This window comes from Balaenoptera ricei, chromosome 3 (genome assembly GCF_028023285.1).
Source record: "Balaenoptera ricei isolate mBalRic1 chromosome 3, mBalRic1.hap2, whole genome shotgun sequence".
NCBI lineage: Eukaryota > Metazoa > Chordata > Mammalia > Artiodactyla > Balaenopteridae > Balaenoptera > Balaenoptera ricei.
The window spans coordinates 27,223,786-27,246,332 of NC_082641.1; the positions used below are offsets into that span (position 1 = coordinate 27,223,786).

At 46.3% G+C, this 22,547-nt stretch overlaps 1 protein-coding gene across 7 annotated transcripts in view; it reads left to right on the forward strand.

Moving 5' to 3' along the window:
* PDZD2 (PDZ domain containing 2) overlaps window positions 1-22,179 on the forward strand; it is a 373,404-nt gene extending 351,225 nt beyond the window's left edge. For all 7 annotated transcript variants that reach the window (XM_059916168.1, XM_059916167.1, XM_059916169.1 and 4 more), the window contains 6 exons: window positions 1,774-5,779; window positions 6,571-6,688; window positions 9,593-9,694; window positions 11,270-11,540; window positions 13,363-13,497; window positions 19,339-22,179. In XM_059916168.1, coding sequence (XP_059772151.1) covers window positions 1,774-5,779; window positions 6,571-6,688; window positions 9,593-9,694; window positions 11,270-11,540; window positions 13,363-13,497; window positions 19,339-19,520 — 4,814 coding nt within the window. In that variant the 3' untranslated portion in view covers window positions 19,521-22,179. The remainder of the gene's footprint in view (window positions 1-1,773; window positions 5,780-6,570; window positions 6,689-9,592; window positions 9,695-11,269; window positions 11,541-13,362; window positions 13,498-19,338) is intronic.
* Window positions 22,180-22,547: the final 368 nt, after the last annotated feature.

Sequence of the window (22,547 nt, forward strand, 5' to 3'; positions counted from 1 at the left end):
ATGTGCCATAACTGAGTCAATGTGCTTCCCATTATTGAGTATCTGGGGGGTTTCCAAATGAAGGAGTATTTTGAAAGGTGATGTCATGGACTGCCACCATGTAATTTAATCTCCTTCAATAAAACCCTCTTAGGTTACACACTTTGCACAAAAGCCAAATTGCTGAACAAATTGTTCAGCGAGTGAATCACCTGAAAAACAGCCTTACATCCCCTCCTTTTGTCTCATTGCTACTTTTCCCCGAGGTTGGCACCAGCAGAAGCAGGAAAGTCATGCTGAAGGGAGTTCAAAAAGGTTGAGCAGAGAAGGACAGGAGGCCGTGGATGTGAATCTTGTGGTGCCCCGGCCGTCCTCGGGGACCTGGGGAAGTGGTGTCTGGTCTCCGTGCGTGTCCTGATGAGCCAGCCTTGTTGCTGCCAGGTGCTCTCCCCAGAGGTCAGGGTTTAGGTAACTGTGTGGGCTACAGAGCCAGCCTCCTGGGCTGACCCCTGGCCGTGAACTCTGTGACCCCAGACACATTGCTTAACAACTCTGTGCCTCAGTTCCCCACCGTTCCAGTGCAGATGGTCGCAGTGCTGGGAGGAAAATTAAGTGCATGAAAAACTCTTAGCACAGCGCTAAGTCCTAATAATTCGTTCTTAATTATTGACCGCCCCCTTCGGAGGGGGTAGGCATATGCAGTTCAGATGATTTGCATGGGAGATGTGGAGTGAATATAACATTTGGGGGAGATAACACTTCTCCAAGCAAGGGCTTTCATTGTGACTGAGGTTTTCACTCCAAGCTCAGACCCAGAGTTCATAAGAAAATGCAAATCTAATGTTATCATGCCAGTTTCCCCATCTATTGTAAGATGCCACGTGCCAGAGGTGGACAGCTTAGGTCACGCATATGCAGGCCTTTTGAGGAGGAGCCTCCAGGACAGAGTGGCTGTCCAGAACCCACCTCATGGAATGACTTTACTTCCCACTGTCTCTAGGCAGGTGTCATCTTTCCCTGTGCCTTGGAGATTCCATGCTTTTTCTTGCTTCTCTGCTTTGACTCCCTTTCCTTCCTTACCTTCCTTCTCATCGGTCTCTGATCAAACTATCCCTCCAGAACCCCACTCAGGTCCGGACCCTCCTGTCACAGCTTCCCGGGACAATCTTACCTCCTAGGTCACCCACGCCCCCGAACCTGGTCAGGACACACTGGAGCTCAGGACAGGCTTCCATCTGTCTGGAGCATTCCATGTGTTTTCCCCAATTAGCCTCCTCTCCTGCACGAAGCAGTAAGGCCCTCAAGTACCCTGCTTGGACTGTTTTACTTTACTCTGTGGCTCACAGCCCACGGCATGGGGCTAAACCCCGACGTGATCAGCCAGGGACTGAGAGGTTTGCAGAATCAAACAGAACAACGGCCTGACTCCTGTGGGGTTTGCCATCAGAGGGCAGATGGTGCACAGAAACCCAAGTGAAGGATTTCTGGTGTCCCCCATCTTCATAAACAACCAAAAAGGGCAGAAGCAGAGGTTCCTTCTGCCATCCAGTTTGAGTTATTTTAGAGCCTCTAAAGCTTGGTGGTATTTGTTAGATGTGAGCACTCTGTAATTTTAGAGACAAAAACAAGCCTACATTTAGGCTGTGGGATGTCTTTCTGAACAAGACCAAAAAATCGAGGCTGTTTACAGTTTTCCACTTTTTTAATTGAGAGGTTTTCTATTTTCTCACCTTCCCCCCCCCCCGCCCCCGTATGTCCCCCGCCACCCACCTTCTGTTTACATTCTCTACACAGGACCCCACGGCTCCCCAGGCCCCCTCCCTTCCCCAGGGCAGAAGGGGGCGGTGCACCCTGACCCCAGCGAGACCTCAGCGCACGCAGGGCCAGTGAGGCCACCCGAGGACCCCGGAGAGACAGAGTCACCCAGGGCGCCTGAGTCTGAGGACAGTGCATCCCCGGGGACGATGGCGACAGCTTATCCTGACCTCAGCGAGACCGGAGCGGCCCCAGAAGCCAGCTCGCCCCGCGCCACCAGGAAGGCCGCTGCCCACAGCGGAGCGGGACCCACGGCCGAGGGGGCATCTCCGGCCACTGCCATGCTGTCACGAGACCTCACGACCCTGGAGAAGAGACAGGGGGTTCCGGGTCACCACAGCGAGGCTCTGCGAACCACGGGAACCCTCGTCCCTGGAAACTGCCGGGGGTCGGCTCTGCCCCCAGGAACAGACTCTGGGTCTGCAAGGGCGCCGCGGGCCAGCCCCTGCCTGCCGTCACCGAGTGACAAGGCCCCCGAGGGGTGTGGCGGTGCCGCGGGGCCCGGCTGCCCTCGGGGGAGCGGGAGCAGCCCCGTGACTGACATCGACAGGCTCCTGGAGGAGCTGGATGCTTCCGGAGCAAGGCTTCCGCCGGCCGGGAAAGGGGGCGGGCTGAGCCGGGAGCGCGCTGGCCCGGGGCCACCGCGGGCCGAGCCGGAGCCGGACTCGGGGAGCCAGGCCCCCGGCCCGAGGAGGCCCGCGGCTGCCGGTCCAGCCGCTTCCCCGCAGTGGGCCCACCAGCCTTCGGTTTTGGATTCCATCAACCCCGACAGACATTTTACTGTGAACAAAAGCCTTCTGAGCAGCTACTCTAGAAACCTCAGCAGCCAACACGAAGACAGTACATCGCTGTCGGGCCTGGGCGACAGCACGGAGCCGTCCCTCTCGTCCATGTACGGAGATGCTGAGGACTCATCTTCGGACCCCGAGTCGCTCACTGAAGCCCCCCGAGCTCCCGCCAGGGACAGCTGGTCCCGTCCTCGTCTTTGTCCTCGTCCTCGTGGGGCTTCTCACAAGGGAGACACGACGGAGTCTGAGGAGGAGCAGGTTGAAATCTGTTCCGCGAAGGGCGCCCCCGATCCCCCCGCGGCCGCCGCTCTCGCTCCTGCCCAGGGCGCCGCCTGCCCTGCCTTCGCCAGAGCCCTGCCACCGAAGCGCGGAGCCCTAAGCCGGGCGAGGGGAGACGCCGCCGGCGACGCCGCCTCCTCCGCGCCGGGAGCCTTGGGCCCAGCAGCCCCGGGCCCTCCACGGCTGCCTCTTCTCTCGGACGCGAGCCCTCAGCAGCCGGAGACGCCCCAGGATGCACGGGCTGCCGAGGACCCCGGGGAAGCCGCCCAGCCTCCGCCCGTCCCCAGGCCTGTCCCCGGGCCCCCGGGCACCCTCGGCTCTCCTAACATGGTGAACGGCTTGGAGCATGACTGGCTGGAGGACAAGACCCCGCCCGAAGAACAGGAAACAAATGTTCACGCCACTGGAAACCGGGGCGCCTTCAGGGCGTGCGTCCCCGAGAACAGAGACCTGGCTCTGGCAAACCTGCACATCTCCGAAGTTCAAGACCCGGACGACTTGCTGCCGAAGCCGAAACCCATCTCCAGACGGCCCATCATGGCCTGGTTTAAAGAGATAAATAAAAGCAACCAAGGGACGCATCCGCAGAGCAAAAGTGAAACGGACCGACCCACGATGCCGGCCAGAAGGCCCGACCCCAAGGATCAGGCGCTGAGCTCCAGCCACAGGAAGGGGGTGGCCGTACCGGATGGCCCCCCTCCCCGGCTGAGTCCCGAGAATAAAGACCTGCCTAAAAAAAGCTCCATGGAAACCCTTCTGAGTACCTGTCAGAAACCCAAAGCCGGCCCTAAGCTGAAGAGACTGAGCATCAAAAGCAAAAGCAAAGTCAACTCCGAGGCCCCAGCCACTCACCCGGGGAAGGCCGGGGGCACAGAGCACAGGAAAGCCCTTGTTTCACCCCAGAGCTCCCACAAAATGCTTTCTAAGGTGGCATCACGCCGGTTCCACACAGGTGACCAGGAGGAACCGGACAGAAGTGCCGCAGCCTCCCCCCAGCCCCCGCAGTGTGTGGAGGGCAGGCTGCCCCAGGGCACCCCAGGCTCCCTGAAGCCCTCGGCATCCGACACCAGCATCAGGATGTTCATTTCGCCCTTGAGCTCCCCCAAGACCCTTCCTGAGCAAGGTGCGTGCAGTAGGCCCCACCCGGCTGTGCACTCAGAACCGGACCGAGGCTGCCCGGCTGCCCCCGGATCTCCAAAGTGTGGTCCAGAGAGCAAGGCTCCCCCTGCGTCCCCTGGGCTGCTGAGTCCCATGGCACCAAGGAGTGGCGTGTCCACAGCGGCCGGCAAGTGGGAGGTCCCCCCTACCGGGCAGGGCGAGCAGCCCCCGTCCAGCCAAATGGACTCAGCAGCAGAAGCCTTCCAGGCCGGAGGGACTGGCGACAAAAGAAGCAAAATAATCGCTGGTGAGCCCCTCGAAAGGACCAACCAGCTGAAAATCATTGAGATCTCTTCTGAAAGGATGCCGAAGAATGCGTATGGTGACAAGCCAGCTGAAAGTGACAGACAGGGAGGGTTCCTGGCCCAGAGCAACTGTCAGGAGAAGAGTGAATTCAGGCTGTGTCACCAGTCAGTGGAGTCATCCCCAAATCATCCATCCTCACGCACGCCTCGGGCCTCCCCGGTGGAGCAGGAAGTGCAGCGGTCTGTCAGCAGGGCGAAACAGACTTCCTCCTCCTCCTCCTCCTCCCCGCGGCTGCCGGCTAAAACGGCAGATCCCTGCCAGGGAAAGTCAGACCAGAGGGCAGACTCCCTGGGGATGTCCAGGAACGGCACGACAGTGGGCCCGGCGCTGGGTGACCATCCCTACTTCACGCCAAGGCCAGCAACCAGGACCTACTCCATGCCGGCCCAGTTCTCCAGCCATTTCGGCCGGGAGGGTCATGCCCTACACAGCCCAGGGCGCGCCCCTCGGGACAGCCAGATCCCTGCCACCAGTGGGGGCCTCCTCGAGGCCAAGGCGTCCAGAGGCAGTGTTCTCAGCCTGGTTAATGGACAGGGCGTGTATAGCGTAAAGCCCCTGCTGGAGACTTCGAGGAACCTTCCAACAACAGACGAAGGGGATGTCCTATCAGTGCAGGAAACAAGCTGCCTACTCACAGACAAAATCAAAGTCACCAGGAGATACTACTACTCTGAGCAGAACTGGCCCCATGAATCTACCTCATTTTTCTCTGTGAAGCAGAGGATCAAGTCTTTTGAGAACCTGGCCAATTCTGACCGGCCCACGGCCAAGTCCGGGGCCTCCCCCTTTCTGTCGGTAAGCTCCAAGCCTCCCATTGTGAGGCGGTCTTCAGGCAGCGTGGCGTCCGGGAACCTCGGCCACTCCAGTGACCCAGCAGCGAGGTTGCTGAGACGCAGCCTGAGTTCCTGCAGTGAAAGCCAAGGTGAAGCCAGCACCCTCATTCCCCCGATGACCAAGTCCCCGTCCAGCATGACTCTGACAGCCTCCCGGCAGAGCCCAGTGGAGGCTGGTAACAAGGGCGCTGACTCAGACCCAAAGAGATCACTTGGTCCTTCGGGAATCCCCACCCCCACGGTGACCCCGGCCTCTCCCGCCAAGAGAAACAAGTCCTCGGTGCGTCACAGCCAGGCTTCACTTTTGTCCCGCTCGAAGCTGCAGGAGCTGAGAGCCCTGAGCATGCCTGACCTCGACAAGCTCTGCAGCGAGGACTTCTCGGCTGGGCCGACTGCCGTGCTCTTCAAAACCGAGCTGGAAATCGTCCCCCAGAGGTCACTTGGCTCCCCTGCTGGAGGCCTCAACGGGTCCACTGCCCTTTCATGGCCCGTGAAGGGGGCGGACAGGGCCTGTCCAGGGGGAAGCAGCCCTAAAGCCACTGAGCCTGGGGCACCCAGTTCAGCCCACGATGTGGGTGAGACCACCCAGGATCTGCCTTCCGGAAAAAGTTGGTCAGTTAAGTAAGTATCCACCCCTGCCCTTTTATGTAATTAAACTTTTTTTTTGATGGACTGGTTTTATTATGCAAGGATAGTGCAGACTTCCCCTGTACCCGTTACCCAGCTGCTTCTGATGTTAACATCTTACGTAACCACGGTCCATTTGTCAAAAGTAAGAAGTTAACATTGGAACAACACTATTAGCTAAACAACAGACTGTATTTAGATTTCACTGAATAAATTCCACTAAACGTCCTTTTTCTATTCCAGCCTCCAATTTTGGTTTTAATATCATTACTGGGAAAATAAAGTGCCTGCAGGGAAAAGTGTTTGCCAAAATATTGCTCTAAAGAGAGGCTTCTGTAGGCTAGGGCACTTATACAGAAGTGCCGAGAGCGAGCGAGAGAGATGGTTGGACAGGGAAAGCCGACGCTCAGGGGAGAATCGGGGCCTTTGAGGGTGACTGGAGTCAAACGGGAAATTTCTAATGTGTTTTAAAATGTTTCACTGGAGCCTATAGAATATTTAATATGTCTGAAATTTTCTGTTAAACTCTGGCATTGGTCTCCTAACATCTTGGAGGGATCCCAAAATCTATAGGAATTCCCACTGCTATCAGCAGTGAATGAAATTCCCGTTCAACATTCAGAATTCTTCAAGCAGTTTGGAGTGGGAGTTACGACCAAAAGAGAGCGTGAAAATCAGAAAATACCTGCAATACGGTAGAAAGGAGATCATTCTAAATGCATCCTAGCAAAATGGAGAAATTGCTTTTTTCTTTAATGTTCTTCAAATATATTTATATTATTTAGTTTGCATCAACTCCTGGTCTCAGCGGAGGATCAGCAAAGACTACAGTCTGTTTTGTCGTCAGTGGAGTCAAAATCTACTGTCCTAGCTCTCATTCAGGAAGCGAAAGCACAATCAGAGGTGAGTGAAATACAGAAAACACAGGAAGATGGGACCGCTGCCACCTCAGTGCTCAGGCGTGTGCCACGGGCTGAGGGCCTGGGAGGGCCCTTCTCCGAGGGCTGTGTAGCGAGTCCTACAGCTTAGCCTGACTTCTGTCTCGCTTGTAGCTTGCTTGTCTTGAATTTTTAGGTGCCAGGCTGGTGTTTTAATTCCCCAGCAGTGATGAGTTACCATCTTCCCTACCCACCCCCACCACCCCCCCCCCCCCCGCACTTGGTTTGTCTGCAGTGAGTCCTCCGAATAGGACGAGGCATCCTGGAACTGTCGGGGAATGGGCACAAGTACCTTTGTCCACCTAACTGGACATAAACTACCTGTCAAGGGAGCCACCTGCTGGGGAAATGAGACTTAACGGCTGTGTAGCCCTACCCCAGCCCTAAGTGTAAGAGCTTCAAAGAAGCTGATTAGTCATTACAAGTAAAGTTTTTCAGTAAATTGGATGTGACAATAAACAATAACAAAAGAAATGGTCCATATCTAACCCTGGAGCACATTAATTTCTCAGAACTGTTCACTGAGATTTGAACCCTAATATATGAATATTTTCTGTCCAGAGAAGAAAAGCAAACATGAACAGTTTTTCTTGAGTGGTAATGTACCTGGGTCACGGATGTCACCCGAGAACACTGCTCCAGAAATTCTAATATTACCCAGCAGGGCTGTGACATTGGCATCTAATAAGGAATGAGCCAGAATGGAGAGGAGATGGGATGGAATAGAGACCAGTTCCTTTCAGCTTCCACTGCCTTTGGATTCTCGGCCCCTGGTTTGGGTCTGTAAAGTTAGGAAACACCTTGAGACATACTGCGTTTTTTACTTTCAGGATGAGGGACTATTTCATCCTCTCCCTTCCTCCTTCTGTTACAAAGCATGAAAACCTTACTCTGGGATTTTGAGTCAAGGTGGCTCAGTGGGTTCACACTTTGCCAGGCTCTTTGCTCCAGACATTTTACGGTGTTAGACATGAGGTGAAAACCAAAAAGTCTCAACCAGCCTCACAAGTGAGAGGCACACTGTCAGGGACCACAGACAAAGCAGAGACTTTTTGTGTGAACGGGGCGCTGAGCGCCACCCTGGGGTCATCTTCTGGGCCTCCCTCACCCCCTCAGCCTGGTTGCATATTCACCACCAGCAGGTGTTGAAGATTATTCCTCCTTTGATCAGAATGCAGCTTGCTTTTATCTCTTTTTCTAATTGTCTTCAGTTAATTTCAGAGAGGAGCTGTGAGTAGAGATCTCCTCTCTCTGCCATCTTCAGAAGTTTCCTGCCTTGCTTTTTTCCAAAGAGTATGGTCTGTAGGTGTTGAAAACGGCCCTGCACACAGTGACTTCCTGTGACCTCTGGAGGTGCTGTGAGAGATTAGAGAGAGTCAGGAAACAGCCCTGGTCTTGTGACTTCAACACGCCCAAACCTTGGAGAGCTCTTGAGGTGCTTCTAGCTTCCCTGATGCTGTGCTAATTAAGTTTCTCAAAGAGGCAACACTTGGCCTGGCAATCAGCCTCTAGACGACTTGTATCCTCAAACACAACTGGAAGAAGACTTTGAATAAATTAGAATTTTGGTGATATGGCCTAGAATGCAGGAGATTCTCATTTTCAAATACTGTCTTTGCTCCAATAAGGCATTTAAATATCTGAGATCATTTCCCAGACCACATGTTCCTGTTTTTGTGAGAAAGCATAGTCATCATTCTTCTCTCCAGTGAACAGTGTCTGAGCATATATGCACTTGGACTTGCCCATGAAGTCAAAATCCCAGCCCCCGACAGTTCTGCACGATATTCTAGTGTTAGCACATGGAGCTTTGGTTTGAATGAACTTCTTTAGAGAGGTGTAAAATGCTTGGGATTACTCTTTAGGACTTAATAGGACTAAACACTGTTTATTTTAAATGTTGGTTTCTTTCCCCAGCACAATACAGAGGTGGTTTTCTCTTCCAACATTTTCACTTTCTCTCTGTCAAAGCAATCCTGGAGGGTTATTATTAGATTCTTTTTCTATCAACATGTTTGAGAACACCTTGAATTGATGGATTATAAATCACTTCATGGGAAACCTAGCAATGCAGGTCTTTAAAATGATGCTGAATCTTATCTAGCGTGTGTGTGAAGGAAGTCCAAATTCAGAATAATTAGCCCAGCTAATTTTTTTTTAATTTTAAAATCTTTTTAAGCATTTAGTTAAATGCTTTTATTCCAAGCATCAATCTTTTGATTGATGCTTGGAACACAGGACGGTCTTTTGTTACTTAACCCTAGGACCCTACTAAGAATGTTCTAGTCTCAATATGAGTTGACAAGTTGTTTTAATGTACTATTTTTCAGCATACTTTGTGTTTTATGACTACCAGTTCATTAATTGCACCGAAAATCCAATAAGCTGAACATGGTGGAAGGTGGGACGTAAAACTTAACGGCCTCAATGTGCTCTTGTCCTGTCTCTTGGCACCTATACTTCTCTCTCCTGCTGACAACATGGGCTTTGCTCAATTGCAGACTTAGAATTTTCTAATTGTAAAGAAATCCCTTCATGATTGAATTATGTGCTGTGATCAGATTTGGGAACACACAGTCTGGTGCCGAGAATGACTTCTAAAGTGTCCCGTGTCCCTGCCACTATCCTGGTTCATATGACCTTGGTGGTTCTATAGCTACAGGATAGACCCTCAAAACTCCACATAAGCACCACCAAGGAGGAAGGCAGGATATTCAAGATGGCCTCTCCGCTTCCAGTATTGTGTGGAAGTGCCTAAAGAACCACTGGGGCTAGTGGTGACAAGCTCTGCAATACTGCGGGAGGACTGACATCAGAACTTCCTTACTCTGGCACAAGGGATATACTTGTTTCTGTTTCTTTTCACTAGAATAAAGAAGATATTTACTTCATAGTCTTGAATAAAAAAGAAGGCTCAGGTCTGGGATTCAGTGTGGCAGGAGGGACAGATGTGGAGCCAAAATCAATTGTGGTAAGTGACAATGTCGAGATGCTGTCGGAAGAGTCACTCCTGAAGCAGCCTCAGAATTTGATCAGGACAGAATTCATGTCAGTGGGTTCAAAGAATGCTGGTGTCTGTTCCCTGCCACCAAAACAAACAGAAAAGTGGGGAAAGTAGTACATAATGTTATCATTGACAAAGAGACACAGTGTTTTTTTTTTTTTAACATCTTTATTGGAGTATAATTGCTTTACAATGGTGTGTTAGTTTCTGCTTTATAGCAAAGTGAATCAGTTATACATATGTTCCCATATCTCCTCCCTCTTGCATCTCCCTCCCACCCTCCCTATCCCACCCCTCTTAGGTGGTCACAAAGCACCGAGCTGACCTCCCTGTGCTACGCAGCTGCTTCCCCCTAGCTATCTATTTTACATTTGGTAGTATATATATATGTCCATGTCACTATCTCACTTCGTCCCAGCTTACCCTTCCCCCTCCCTGTGTCCTCAAGCCCATTTTCTATGTCTCCATCTTTATTCCTGTCCTGCCCCTAGGTTCTTCAGAACCATTTTTTTTTTTTTTTTTAAGAGTCCATATATATATGTGTTAGCATACGGTATTTGTTTTTCTCTTTCTGACTTAATTCACATTGTATGACACACTCTAGGTCCATCCACCTCACTACAAATAACTCAATTTCTTTTCTTTTTATGGCTGGGTAATATTCCATTGTACATATGTGCCACATCTTCTTTATCCATTCATCTGCTGATGGACATTTAGGTTGGTTCCATGTCCTTGCTATTGTAAATAGAGCTGCAGTGAACATTGTGGTACATGACTCTTTTTGAATTATGGTTTTCTCAGGGTATGTGCCCAGGAGTGGGATTGCTGGATCATATGGTAGTTCTATTTTTAGTTTTTTAAGGAACCTCCATACTGTTCTCCATAGTGGCTGTATCAATTTACATTCCCACCAACAGTGCAAGAGGGTTCCCTTTTCTCCACACCCTCTCCAGCATTTATTGTTTGTAGATTTTTTGGTGATGGCCATTCTGACTGGTGTGAGGTGATACCTCGTTATAGTTTTGATTTGCATTGGGAGACGCACTTTTAACACATAGCGAGTGACCTTTAAGATGATGATACATATAAACACAGTTGTCTATATCCTCATATTCACCTCATTTTATTGGTTTAAGCATTGGAAGGACATTAGAACTAACGGACCAAAACTTGCATTTGCTTATAAATCACTTCTTTCTCAAGATCAAAAACTTAAAATTTTTTATCATTCAAAAGCCTCTGAAATCACTAGGGAGGCCACCTTCCTTGGACGAAGCCAGGTCCTGTTCATCTTTCTACTCTTATGGCCCCGTGGAGTGCCAGACACATTTGAGATGCTAGCATGAATAGAGTAAAAATGTGTTGAGGTGCTGGTACTGACATTTTTAATCCCATTCCTCACACGGAATGTTTTTGATAAACCAAGTGTTTGTATGATTTGGAAAACTTGCCATTAGATAGCTCCTTTACTACAAATTTGCCCTTTTGCTTTTACTGGAGGTCATAAATGAACTTGGCTTTTGTCCTCTCCTGTCCCAGATCCACAGGGTGTTTTCTCAGGGGGCAGCTTCTCAGGAAGGGACCGTGAGCCGAGGGGATTTCCTTCTGTCCGTCAACGGCGCCTCATTGGCTGGCTTAGCCCACGGGGAGGTCCTGAAGGTTCTGCACCAGGCACAGCTGCACAAAGATGTCCTCGTGGTCATCAAGAAAGGGAGTGATCGGCCCAGGCCCTCCCTCAGGCAGGAGCCTCCCATGGCCAATGGGAAGGGCTTGCTGTCCAGAAAGACCAGCCCCCTGGAGCCTGGAACAGGTAAGGTACCAGTTCAGCAACCAGCAGGGGCCTGAGCTATTTGCAATGACTTTGCTGAGAATGGCACTGATTCCACTGAACAAATGAGAACCTCTTCTTGTCCAGATGCCTCCACAGTGTTGGGGGTGTTCTTAGTCTTCTCTCTGCTCTGTTGTCTTGCTCTCATTCTTCTAGAAAGCTAAAGCCCTTCCCAGTACAGGGAAACACCTTATTTATCAGACCTTGTCATGCTCACCTTTGCCCTTGCACTGTCTCAACTGTTTGGTGTATTTTTTTTTTTTTGGCCACGCGGCTTGTGGGATCTTAGTTCCCCGACCAGGGATTGAACCCAGGCCCTGGCAGTGAAAGCGCTGAGTCTTAACCACAGGACCGCCAGGGAATTCCCTGTTTGGTGTATTTTCAATGGGATCCTGGAAACGTAACCTGTCAAAGGAAACCACCAGGCACTTAGTCCTAACAGCTTTCAGAGCTTTTAAGACTCAGGAACTCAGATATGGAAGACTATCCCGAAATTTATAATCATTAAGTGTTCCTGTGGCACCTTCAAGGCATCTGGCCTTGAACCAACCTCTACAAAGTTATCAAATTGCAAGCACATTCAGGGCTTAAACTTATTTCTTCGTATTCCTATTCCTTAAGATCCCCCTGCCCGGGGCTCTACCAGATCCTATGCAATTATGCCTTAACATGCACTGAGCAGCCCACTTGGGGCCTGATGCAGTAGGCTTGATGTCAGAGGCACCTGGGAAGCTTTTAAAAAATCCTGATCCCCAGGAAATCCCCCAGCTCAATTAAGTCAAACTCTGAGGGGTGTGGGTGGTGGGATGGGGGACCAGCATCCATGTCTTCTTAAGGTTCCCCAGGTGAGTCCAGTGTGGGCCTGTCTTCCTGTTTAACTGCAAGTAAAATGACCTACTGAAAAACGGTGCTGCTCCCACTGCTAGTAAGTTTCTTTCAGACCATGTGGAGTGGCCTTCTCTAAACCACAAGAATGGACTGGCCATTACATTCAAAGGCAGTGATTCTGGCTTGGCCTCAACCCCAAGTGGACAGTTTTAATCTGTTTGTGGTCCTTCCCCTGCCTCCCAAGCAATCAAGTGCCCTTTCCACTCGACTCAGACATCCTTCACTGATACAGCAAGCAAGTAAGGGAAACAAAAGGCAAGTTTACAATCCCTACTCAGACCCCCAAGATAGACCCCAGCCCAGCCTCTCCACACTAGCACACAAAGTAGGCACAGGCTCGTTGCTATGAAGCAGGCATCGCCAAGGAAACGCGCTCCCCACAGTGGAGCCAGGAGATGGCAATGAAGGCAGCTAGTGTGTGATGCAGACAGACAACCAGAGGCAGGGGTACCCCTCACAGGAGCAGAAGGGGAAGGAAGGAAGCTCCACGTCTCATGTGAGGCCTGGCATTTGGGTGTTGCAGGTTGTCAGTACCAGGCTGTGACGCTCTGCTGCCGTCGGCTGCCAAGGTTGGCAGGAAATCAAATCTGATTCCCCAAGCGTGACTTCAGTCTCCACTGAGATGATGTGCACCGACTATCTGGGGTTGACAAGAGCAGTTTGGCTTCTGGGGATTTCTGCTTGGGCATAAATGCCTTCTCCGTGCTTGCAGAGAGTGCTTAGCGGGGCAAGGGACAGCAGGAACACAGCTCTAGATTTGGGAGAGCAACCCTAAAGTTGGTCTCAGATGTCGTTATCAGCACTTCAAGGTGGACGGGACTCGAGGGTGCCCAGGGAACACACCTGGGGGCACCGGGCAGGAGGGGCTGCGGTTCCCTGTCAGTCATCATCATCTTTACGAACACTGTCGCTGCAGGGAGAAGCACAGGTGCACACGAGGCTCTGTGTGTTGAAGTGCTGAAGACCTCGGCTGGGCTGGGACTGAGTCTGGATGGAGGGAAATCGTCTATGTCTGGAGATGGGCCCCTGTTCATTAAAAGAGTGTACAAAGGTAATGTTCTAGAAACCCCAATCTGCTGCCTAGTACCAGTTTTCTGTGTATGTCAGTGCCTTCCATTTGGAAATCAAATTTGTTTTAAAAAATCTGCAATGTGTTTAATGCTGACATACAGGGTTTACGGTGTGTCAGCCCTGTTTGTGAGCATTTTACACGTTTTAACTCATGTCATCCACATGACAGTTCTATAGGATGGGTACTATTATTATCATCCCTGTCTTACCAAAGAAGAAACTGAGCCACAGGGGAGTTATGCAGGCACCTAAGGTCACACAGATTAAGTGGCAGAATCAGGCTTGAACCCAGGCTCCAGAGTCTGTGCCCCCAACCTCAATACTGTATCCCCTAACTCCATGCTCCTGTCTTCGTGTTCTTACTTACGATTAGCTGTTACGGATGTGAACACAGCAAGCTAAGTAATGCCATCAGAATTGCCAGTCAGGGGTACTTAACATTGGTCAAGGTCATATTCACTTAAAATTGCAAATACTGGATTTCAAGAAAGTAATATGGGAGCAGTAGATATTATTGAAATAGTTGGTAGATATGAGGTCTCTTCATGAACTTAAATAATGCATTTTATGATCTTGGACAGTTCTCAAAATTATCTCTTCAGGTCCCTGAGCTGAGCAATTATATTAACAATTATACTAATGATATATTTATATATATATATACATATATGCTGATTATATATCCTATTATATGTAATATTTTATTATACTATAATACTGTTTCATATATTCAATATATATTTATACTGATATTGTTAGTATTAAAACATATACATATATACTGATATTGTTAATATAATTCAGCTGAAGAGATTTTTGGGAACTGTCCAATATCATAAAATGAATTATTCAAGTGTATAAAGAGATTTCGTATCTGCCAACTAGTCCAGTGATATCTACGGCTCCCGTCTACTTTCTTCCAGTCTAGCACACACTCAAACTGTAAATGGGTGGCAGCCAGAAACAGGCTGTTTGCTCACGATCCCTGGGGCAAGCAGAGGACAGGCATAAATCAGGAGCCAGGCCTCTGCTGTGTGTGACATCTAGACTCACGGTACCAGGGTAAAGGGAAAACCCTATACATGTTAACTGGACAGCAGTAGAACACAGAAAGGCAAGTTAAGGCAAGCGTGAAACTGTCTGACTATAAGAGCACTCTTAAGCAAGAGCTCTAAAACAAAGTGTACAAAGTACATGAGGAAATCGCCAACAGACACAATAAACAAGAAAGTCCATTAAAAAATTAAGGCAGGAATATTAGCCATGAAACAAGGCAAGAGGGTATTCAAAAGAAACAGGCAGATATGTTAAAACAGACACACACAGAGAAGCCCATTAGCAAAAAGGCAGTCAAATATATTTTTAAATTAATAAATAGAATTAAAAAGTATACTAAATCCTTACAAAGAGAGAATTTATAAAAATCAAGAAAGAAGAAACCAGAAAAACTGCAGCACAAGGGAAAAAAGAGATAAAAATTACAAAAGGGTGATGAGCGATGAGGAGGAAATATTGAGGAGTGCCAGAAAAAGAAAGAAAGAAAAAAAAAGAACACGAGAAAGGAAATATTTGGAGAAGTCATGACTATTGAAAAAAAACAGGAGTATTCAGGCTGAAAATTCTCATCAAGGGCAAAACAGGATGAATTTTATAGAAACCCAAACCTTGATGTATCACAAAAAAGTTTCAAAATATAAAGAACTTAAAAAGCACACAGAGGGCTTCCCTGGTGGCGCAGTGGTTGAGAATCTGCCTGCTAATGCAGGGGACACGGGTTCGAGCCCTGATCTGGGAAGATCCCACATGCCGCGGAGCAACTGGGCCCGTGAGCCACAACTACTGAGCCTGCGCGTCTGGAGCCTGTGCTCCGCAACAAGAGAGGCCGCGATAGTGAGAGGCCCGCGCACCGCGATGAAGAGTGGCCCCCGCTTGCCACAACTAGAGAAAAGCCCTCGCACAGAAACGAAGACCCAACACAGCCAAAAATAAATAATAAATAAATAAAAATTAATTAAAGAAAAAAAGCACACAGAAAATTTGCAGCTTGCTCACAAAGGCAGTAATCAGACTGGCAGCATGAATGCCAGAAAACAGACTAACCTTCAGAGGACTGAGCCTAAAACAGCAAGATGGAGGTGTTTAGGACACACAGTGAAGGGTGCCGGAGTCACCGCCACTGTGATCAGCCACAGGACACGCAGCCTCCGCAGGCCAAGAAGCTCACAGCTTAAAAAGGATTTTCTGGCCTGTGAGCCAAACAGCCAGAAGCTGAAGGTGGCTAAAGCAGCAGCCCAGGTGGAGACTGGGAGGCCAGGCCCAGGAATCCCATGGAATCTGCAGCACTGAAGTGGAGAAGCAGCCCCAGGGGAGATGAGCATCCCCCAGATCTCCTTCCAGCAGAGCAAGGACAATGTCCTGGGTGACTTCCTGGCCTTTGTCTCTAGCATCTGGCTAGAAATCCATGAAACTATATAAATGGATAGAGAGGAAGAATTGATACAAAGAAGCACCTGTTCCACAGATGAGCATTTCCAGTGCCCTTGTGTGCAGGCCTGCAGATTTACTCTTGGGAAAAGGCATTCAAGGATTTCTGAATATTATACAGATCCCTCCCCTTCACTCTTTGGAGACTGGTAAATCTAGTTTCTTTGTAGAGGCTTAGAGCTCTGCCCAAAGATTTCATCATCTTACCTTTATTTCATACTTACAAATTTAAGTACAGGTACAGGTTTTCTGTTTATCTTGGTTTCCTGTGCCTTTTAGCTCAAACACCAAAAGCAATATAGCAATCTTCAATTTCTTGCATCAATCTAATACAAAAAAATTCTTTGAGTAATAAGTGAGTTAAATATCATATTTCCCTAAAGCTCTCTGGAAGATCGGGGATTTTACTGATGAAAAAAATGCAGTAAACAGTTACTTGTAACCTCTTGTGTGAAGCGGCAGCCATCCAGGTAGAACACTGTCACTACTAATATCTGGGCTGCTTTTTAAAAAAAATTTTAACACTTTAAAAATGTTTTTGTTTTTACTATGTTTGGGCTGCTTTTAAAGATGTTTCTGTATCATTTTACCAAGAATATCAGTTAATACAATAAGATAAGAAAAAGATAAGAGGTATAAAGATTGGAAATACAGGAATACAATTCGTCATTATTGGCAAATTGTATGTTCTTCCTGACTGAAAAAATCTAAGAGAATCAAATGTCAAGCCAATATAAATAGCTCACCAAGATCGCTGAATTCACAATCAACATACAAAAAAAAAAAAAAAAAAAACAATAGAATCTCCTATATATCAGCAATAACCATTATTTTAAAACCCTATAGGGAGGGTTTTATAACACAATACACATCATGAAAGAATATATATATATATATATATATATATATATATATGTAAAATGTTTAACTTCTGTATGGCAAAAAATTTCACAAAAACACATCGTGAAAGAATACATATGTAAAATGTTTAACTTCTATATGGCAAAAAATTATATCATAAACAAAATCTAAGTGACCGACAAGAAGATATTTACAATGTATTTAATCAACAAAAGGCTAATTCCAGAATATATAAAGAACTATAATTCAATAAGAAAAATACATGGGACTTCCCTGGCGGTCCAGTGGTTAGGACTCCACGCTTCCACTGCAGGGGGCACGGGTTCGATCCCTGGTCAGTGAACTAAGATCCCACAAGCCACACAGCGTGGCTGAGAAAAAAAGAAAAATACTAAATAGAAAATCTGGGTAAAGGAAATGAATAGAAAATAGAAAAAGTTAAAACCTAAATGGTCAAGAAATATAGGGAAGGTCACTCAAACTTGTATTAGTTATTGGGTGAAAATTATAACTATTGGGAATCATCTTTTTAAAATCAGGTTGGCCATAAATAAGAAATCTCATAATATGATGTGTTGGCAAGATGTAGGGAAAGGAGAACACTCATACTTTCTGGCAGAAGTATATACAATGGTTCCTCTCTCTGGGGAAAAATTTGGCAGTGCTTGCTAAAATGGAAGCTATAAAACAGTTTAAATTTCTATCTGTAGCAAAATGATGAGTAAAATATATTACATCCATAGAAAGGAAAACTATATAGCAATTCAAGAAGCAAGTTAGAGCTATATCCATTAACCGGGACCAGCTCAAAAACAGGGCTGAACGGGGGAAAAAAGGCTAATCGCAGATTCAGTATTGTATGATACCAATTCACAGTAACGACCGTAAGGAACCTAAGAGTGTGTCACAGGAAAACTATGCAAGACCTTTTTGGAAAAAAGATAAAAGTGTTCTACATTTTTCTTAAAACCTCAATAAATGGAGAGAGACATAGCCTGATCAAATTAGTTAGGATTCTCTTTGGCCCCATGTAATAGAAATCCCCAAATAACAATGGTTTAAAGAAAAGTTTATTTCTCTCTCGTGTATAAGAAGTCCAAAAGTTGGCACTACCTTTGGTCTGAACAGTACTGAGTGGTTCATCAAGGACTTTCATCTGCTTCATCTCATTAGATCCCTGTAATAACCTAGTGAGGGAACGAGACAGGCTAACACCATTTTGCAGATGAGAAAACTGAGGTTTCGGGAAACCTGTAACTTGCTTGAAGTCGCAAAATTGAACCCAAGCCAGTCTGACTGCCTGCAGGTATTCAACGTGCTTTCCCCTCACTCACAGCCTCCTGTTTGGGTTGGTTGGAAGCCCACGTCCTCAGACCCAGATGAACACTCAGAAAATTCTTTCGTTTCACATAACCTGCTTGAGGCCTTTAGGTAATATTCCTAGAACGGGAAATATGCTAACGCAGTATAATTGGGCATGTCAGACAACAGTGCTTTGGTACTTCCAAAAATGTGTATCTTGAGAAAGCAATGACGGGGACTAAATCAGTCTCTTTGCTCCCACGGTAGGACCGGTAACGGTGAAGGCTCACCTCTTTTCCGATGACAGCATCTGCCTCTGTTATTAACAACATAAAATGTTTTTGTCCTTGAGTGGGTTGCATTTGAACTCACTTTCTTCCAGCTATATTTTTTTGTCAGTCTTTATAATCAACTATAATTACATGTGTATTGATATCAAATAATATTTAACAGTGATTTTCAGGAATTTAGAACGAAGTAGATTTATCTGCTCAGTGTTTTGAGATCTAATTAAATATTTCTGAGGAAATTATTTTCAAACTTGGGAATTTTTCTCTTTTAATGTCCTTTCACCTGCACAGCCAGTGTGCATTCCTTCAATACGATTGTTTTAGATGCGCATGTGCAAGAAAGTAAATAGAAAAGCTCATAAACTTGCTCTGACATACCCAGAGCTGTAGTCTAGAAATCTGTTAAATTTTGTGTAAGTAATAATTTAAGTAATCTCCACAGTCATTGCTGAGCCGGTAATCACAGTCTCAGCATGTGGGTATATCAGACTATATTTGTTAACGAGTAGAAGTTGAACTTGTTTTATTGGTCATTTGGATTTTTTTGGTGTGTTCTTTATTGATTTGGAGTTCTTTAGCTTGGCTAGATATTAACCCTAATGTTTCATTTTATTTGTTGACTAAATACAATCAAAATATCTTCCCATAGTCAGTTGCTTATGTTTTGGGGAAAGAGGGGTTACAGATTTGAATTTTTTATGTAGTCAAATTTCTTTTTATGGGTATTTGCTTTGTGTGTCTTGTTTAAGAAAAATTTCCCTCTCTGAAGAATACAGGCACATGGTTTAGAGATATTTCTCACTTAAGTAAGTTTTTCATTTACCTGGAATTTATTCTGGATATTATGAAAGTACCAAACTATTATTCTGTATTTATTCTCTCAGGTGGTGCAGCTGAGCAAGCTGGAACAATAGAAGCTGGAGATGAAGTTCTTGCCATTAATGGGAAATCCCTGGTTGGGCTCATGCACTTCGATGCCTGGAATATTATGAAGTCTGTCCCAGAGGGACCTGTGCAGTTAGTAATTAGAAAGCACAGGAATTCTTCATGCAACAAGCACTGGTAGTGACACTAATTGCGCTTGTTACATTTTTTATTAATCAGAATCTCCTTTTCTCAGTTCCCTTCTTTCTTTAGCAAATCAGAATGACTGACTTCTTTAAACAATGGGTTCCTGAAACAACGCAGAAGCACTGGTGTGGCAAGGACGATAAAACAAACAACTCTCCAGTTTTTTACTTACACATGAAGCAGCAGCAATGGAGCTGAACTCAGAAACCTTCTGCCTGGATCACCTAGGCCAGGAGGGTTCATTCTGTTCCAGTGCCTGTCCCGACACCTTCTATGTTTCCTGATGGGGACACAAGATGCGGCATGCCCTTCTTCACTTGAAACATATAGTGACACCTCCGTATCCTTCTAGCCACCTCTCCCAACACACTCAATCCTGGCAACTGGGGAGCTAACAAAGTCTGAGGGGCAACACAAGTGTCACAACTAAAAAGGACTATAGTTTTATATAATTTTGTAAGTAAGTAAGTAAATGACAGAATGCTTTTAGGCACATTCAGTGGAAGGAGCTGTAGGGTCTGTATGTTATCCTGAAAAGAAAATGAGACTTGAAAAAAAGAAAATCAATTATGACCTAATGGTTAGGCTGAGCTCAGGAATTATCCAAAAATGAAAAAGCAAAATACAGAAAGTGGTATTTTTAGTGAGTGTAATGTGCAACGTATGGCTGCATAGTTTAACTCGGTGGTTATTGATCACCGTGAAGTGTTGATCATGATCTAAAAGCGTACGTCATAAGGCAATTTTACGGGAATGCAGTTCTGATAAACTGTACTAAACAGCCGTGAACTTTGCTGCTTAGAATGAGCAGAAAGTTCCAGCTCTGAAAGCACCTTGCATCTAGTTTGGAACTTGTCTTGAATAAGTATTTGAATTCAAGACTGGTCAACAAAAGAGCAGGCAAAAATATCATTGTCACTGAGTTTCCATTTCTATATTTTATAGATCCAACCACTAATTTAAACTAAAGTTTTAGAAATCAATTATCTTTTTAGTGTCCTTGGATTTATAATCCAAATAGAGGAACTTAAAATAATCCTTTTAGGGGACTTTCTTTTGTTTGGCTGATTTTTTTCCCCCTTTCTCTTCTCAACAAGCTTAAGAAATGTAACATTTCTAAGCACTGGATCTATTTTCCTGACCTGGGTGTAATGGCATAGGTCTGCAGTGACTGAAGTTCTGCTCTTTTTGTTTTCCTGTTTTGCAAATTCTTCCTTTTGCCAAAAATGTTTCCCAGCAGAACACTGCTGTGACTCACGCTTGCTTGTGACACTCGTCCCAGCTGCCCTCCTTCCGAAGCACAAGCTTCTTCGCAGTAACTGTTCCCATTCCGTGTGCTGTTCCTCGTCACAAAGCTGGCTCTTCTCCCTCGTACTGTACCTTCTTTTCTTAAAACTCAAATCCTCATCAGCTTCATTTACCAAAACATAATAAGAAGGTGGAAAACGAGGGTGAGTCAGTCTTTCAAGGTAAACGAGCAGAACTGCGTAGGTACAAGCCACTTCCTCGGTGGTGCAGGCCAGCTGAGTCCTGGGAATACGGGTGAGGTTGCATACCTGCGTGCATGGTGACGCTAAGGTTTTATGTCGGCGATTTCTTTAATTAACCTATTTCTGAGTGACTAATCCCAGTAAACCTCTGTGGAGCTGGCCCAGAGAGGTTCTCAGATGGGAGTGAAATATCTGGCTGGTGTGAGCCCAGATTTCTCATTTTTAAACAGGTTATACAAAAGAGAATGTAGTTCAGGAGTTAGCTAGAAAGACCTGATTAATTTAGCTTCTACTTTTCACTACTACAGTTCCAAGTAGGATACTATAGGAAGTCAGTGCAAGGTGCATGCTAGATTGTTTTTAAGTCTCTGGGGTCAGCTTTGTGGCTTCTGCTTTCTTGCCTAAATGATGAGAGACTCTTTGAAGTCAACACTGAAAACGATTTTTTGCCTCCACTCTTCCAGCTGTGCCTACATAGAAATGCACAGTCCTGTGTGACAGGAGTTTCTGAAGCAGCGGAATTGGTCTCCTTCTAAGAGTTCCTAATCCTCTTATCTGAAGAGTGCAAGGGTAGCCCTCTGGTCACTGAACTATATTCAAGTCATCAGCCATTTCCAGTGGACCCTGCCAGAAGGGTTCCCTTGGAATTCGACAATTGGAATTTAAGGGAGGAAGCAAAAGCTAAACTTTGACCCTAAGATAGAAAGCTATTTATTTGTCGTCAGTGTTCAAGGCATGACTAGTACTTCTAATTACTCTAATAAATTCCCAAACTTCCTGACATGAACACTAATGGTATTGTCCTACTAAAACTTCCATTGTTTTGGTTTTTTAACTGGTCCGTCATCCACAATAAGCTATGATGGTAACTGTTATAACATGTAAATCGTAGTTGCAAGGATATACCGTGAAGGTTGAAGTAGGCTGGGTTTCATTTCTATCATCCCATACACAGCTCATTTAATTTTAGGGTTGACTTTTAGTTGGCACCACACCTGTTGTATGATATTATACATTATCCTTTATTTATGTAAAATAAAATGCCTTATATATTATTAAAGAGTAAGTGCAATAATATGAAATAGCCTGTACATTTTTAAAATGTTGTCGCCAAGTTATGTAAATCCACGTCTCTATAAACAACCTTTTTTAAGTAATTTTAAAAAAATAAACACTGTTTACTACTTGGTTTTTTGTTTGCTTAGTTCTGCATCTATAGAATAACCTTTTAAACCATCAAGCTAAGAAATGGTGATTACCTGAATGGGTGAGAGGGACAAAGGCAAAAGAAGTCAAGTCAACCACTCTTCTTCCATGGCCACACCCAGGATCTGACACAATCCAAACCCACTCCACCTCTGAGATCTCAAAATCAAACATCTCATGCCTTCTTTACAACCTCCTGACCTTCTGGAGCTTACTCCCCTTCCTCCTGGTTCTGCTGCTTCAATTTCAACAGGCCCTCCAATCCCTAGGCAACTGGCAATTTTCTCCGCTTCAGAATCCCCACCCGTGTTTCCTTCCCTTCTCTG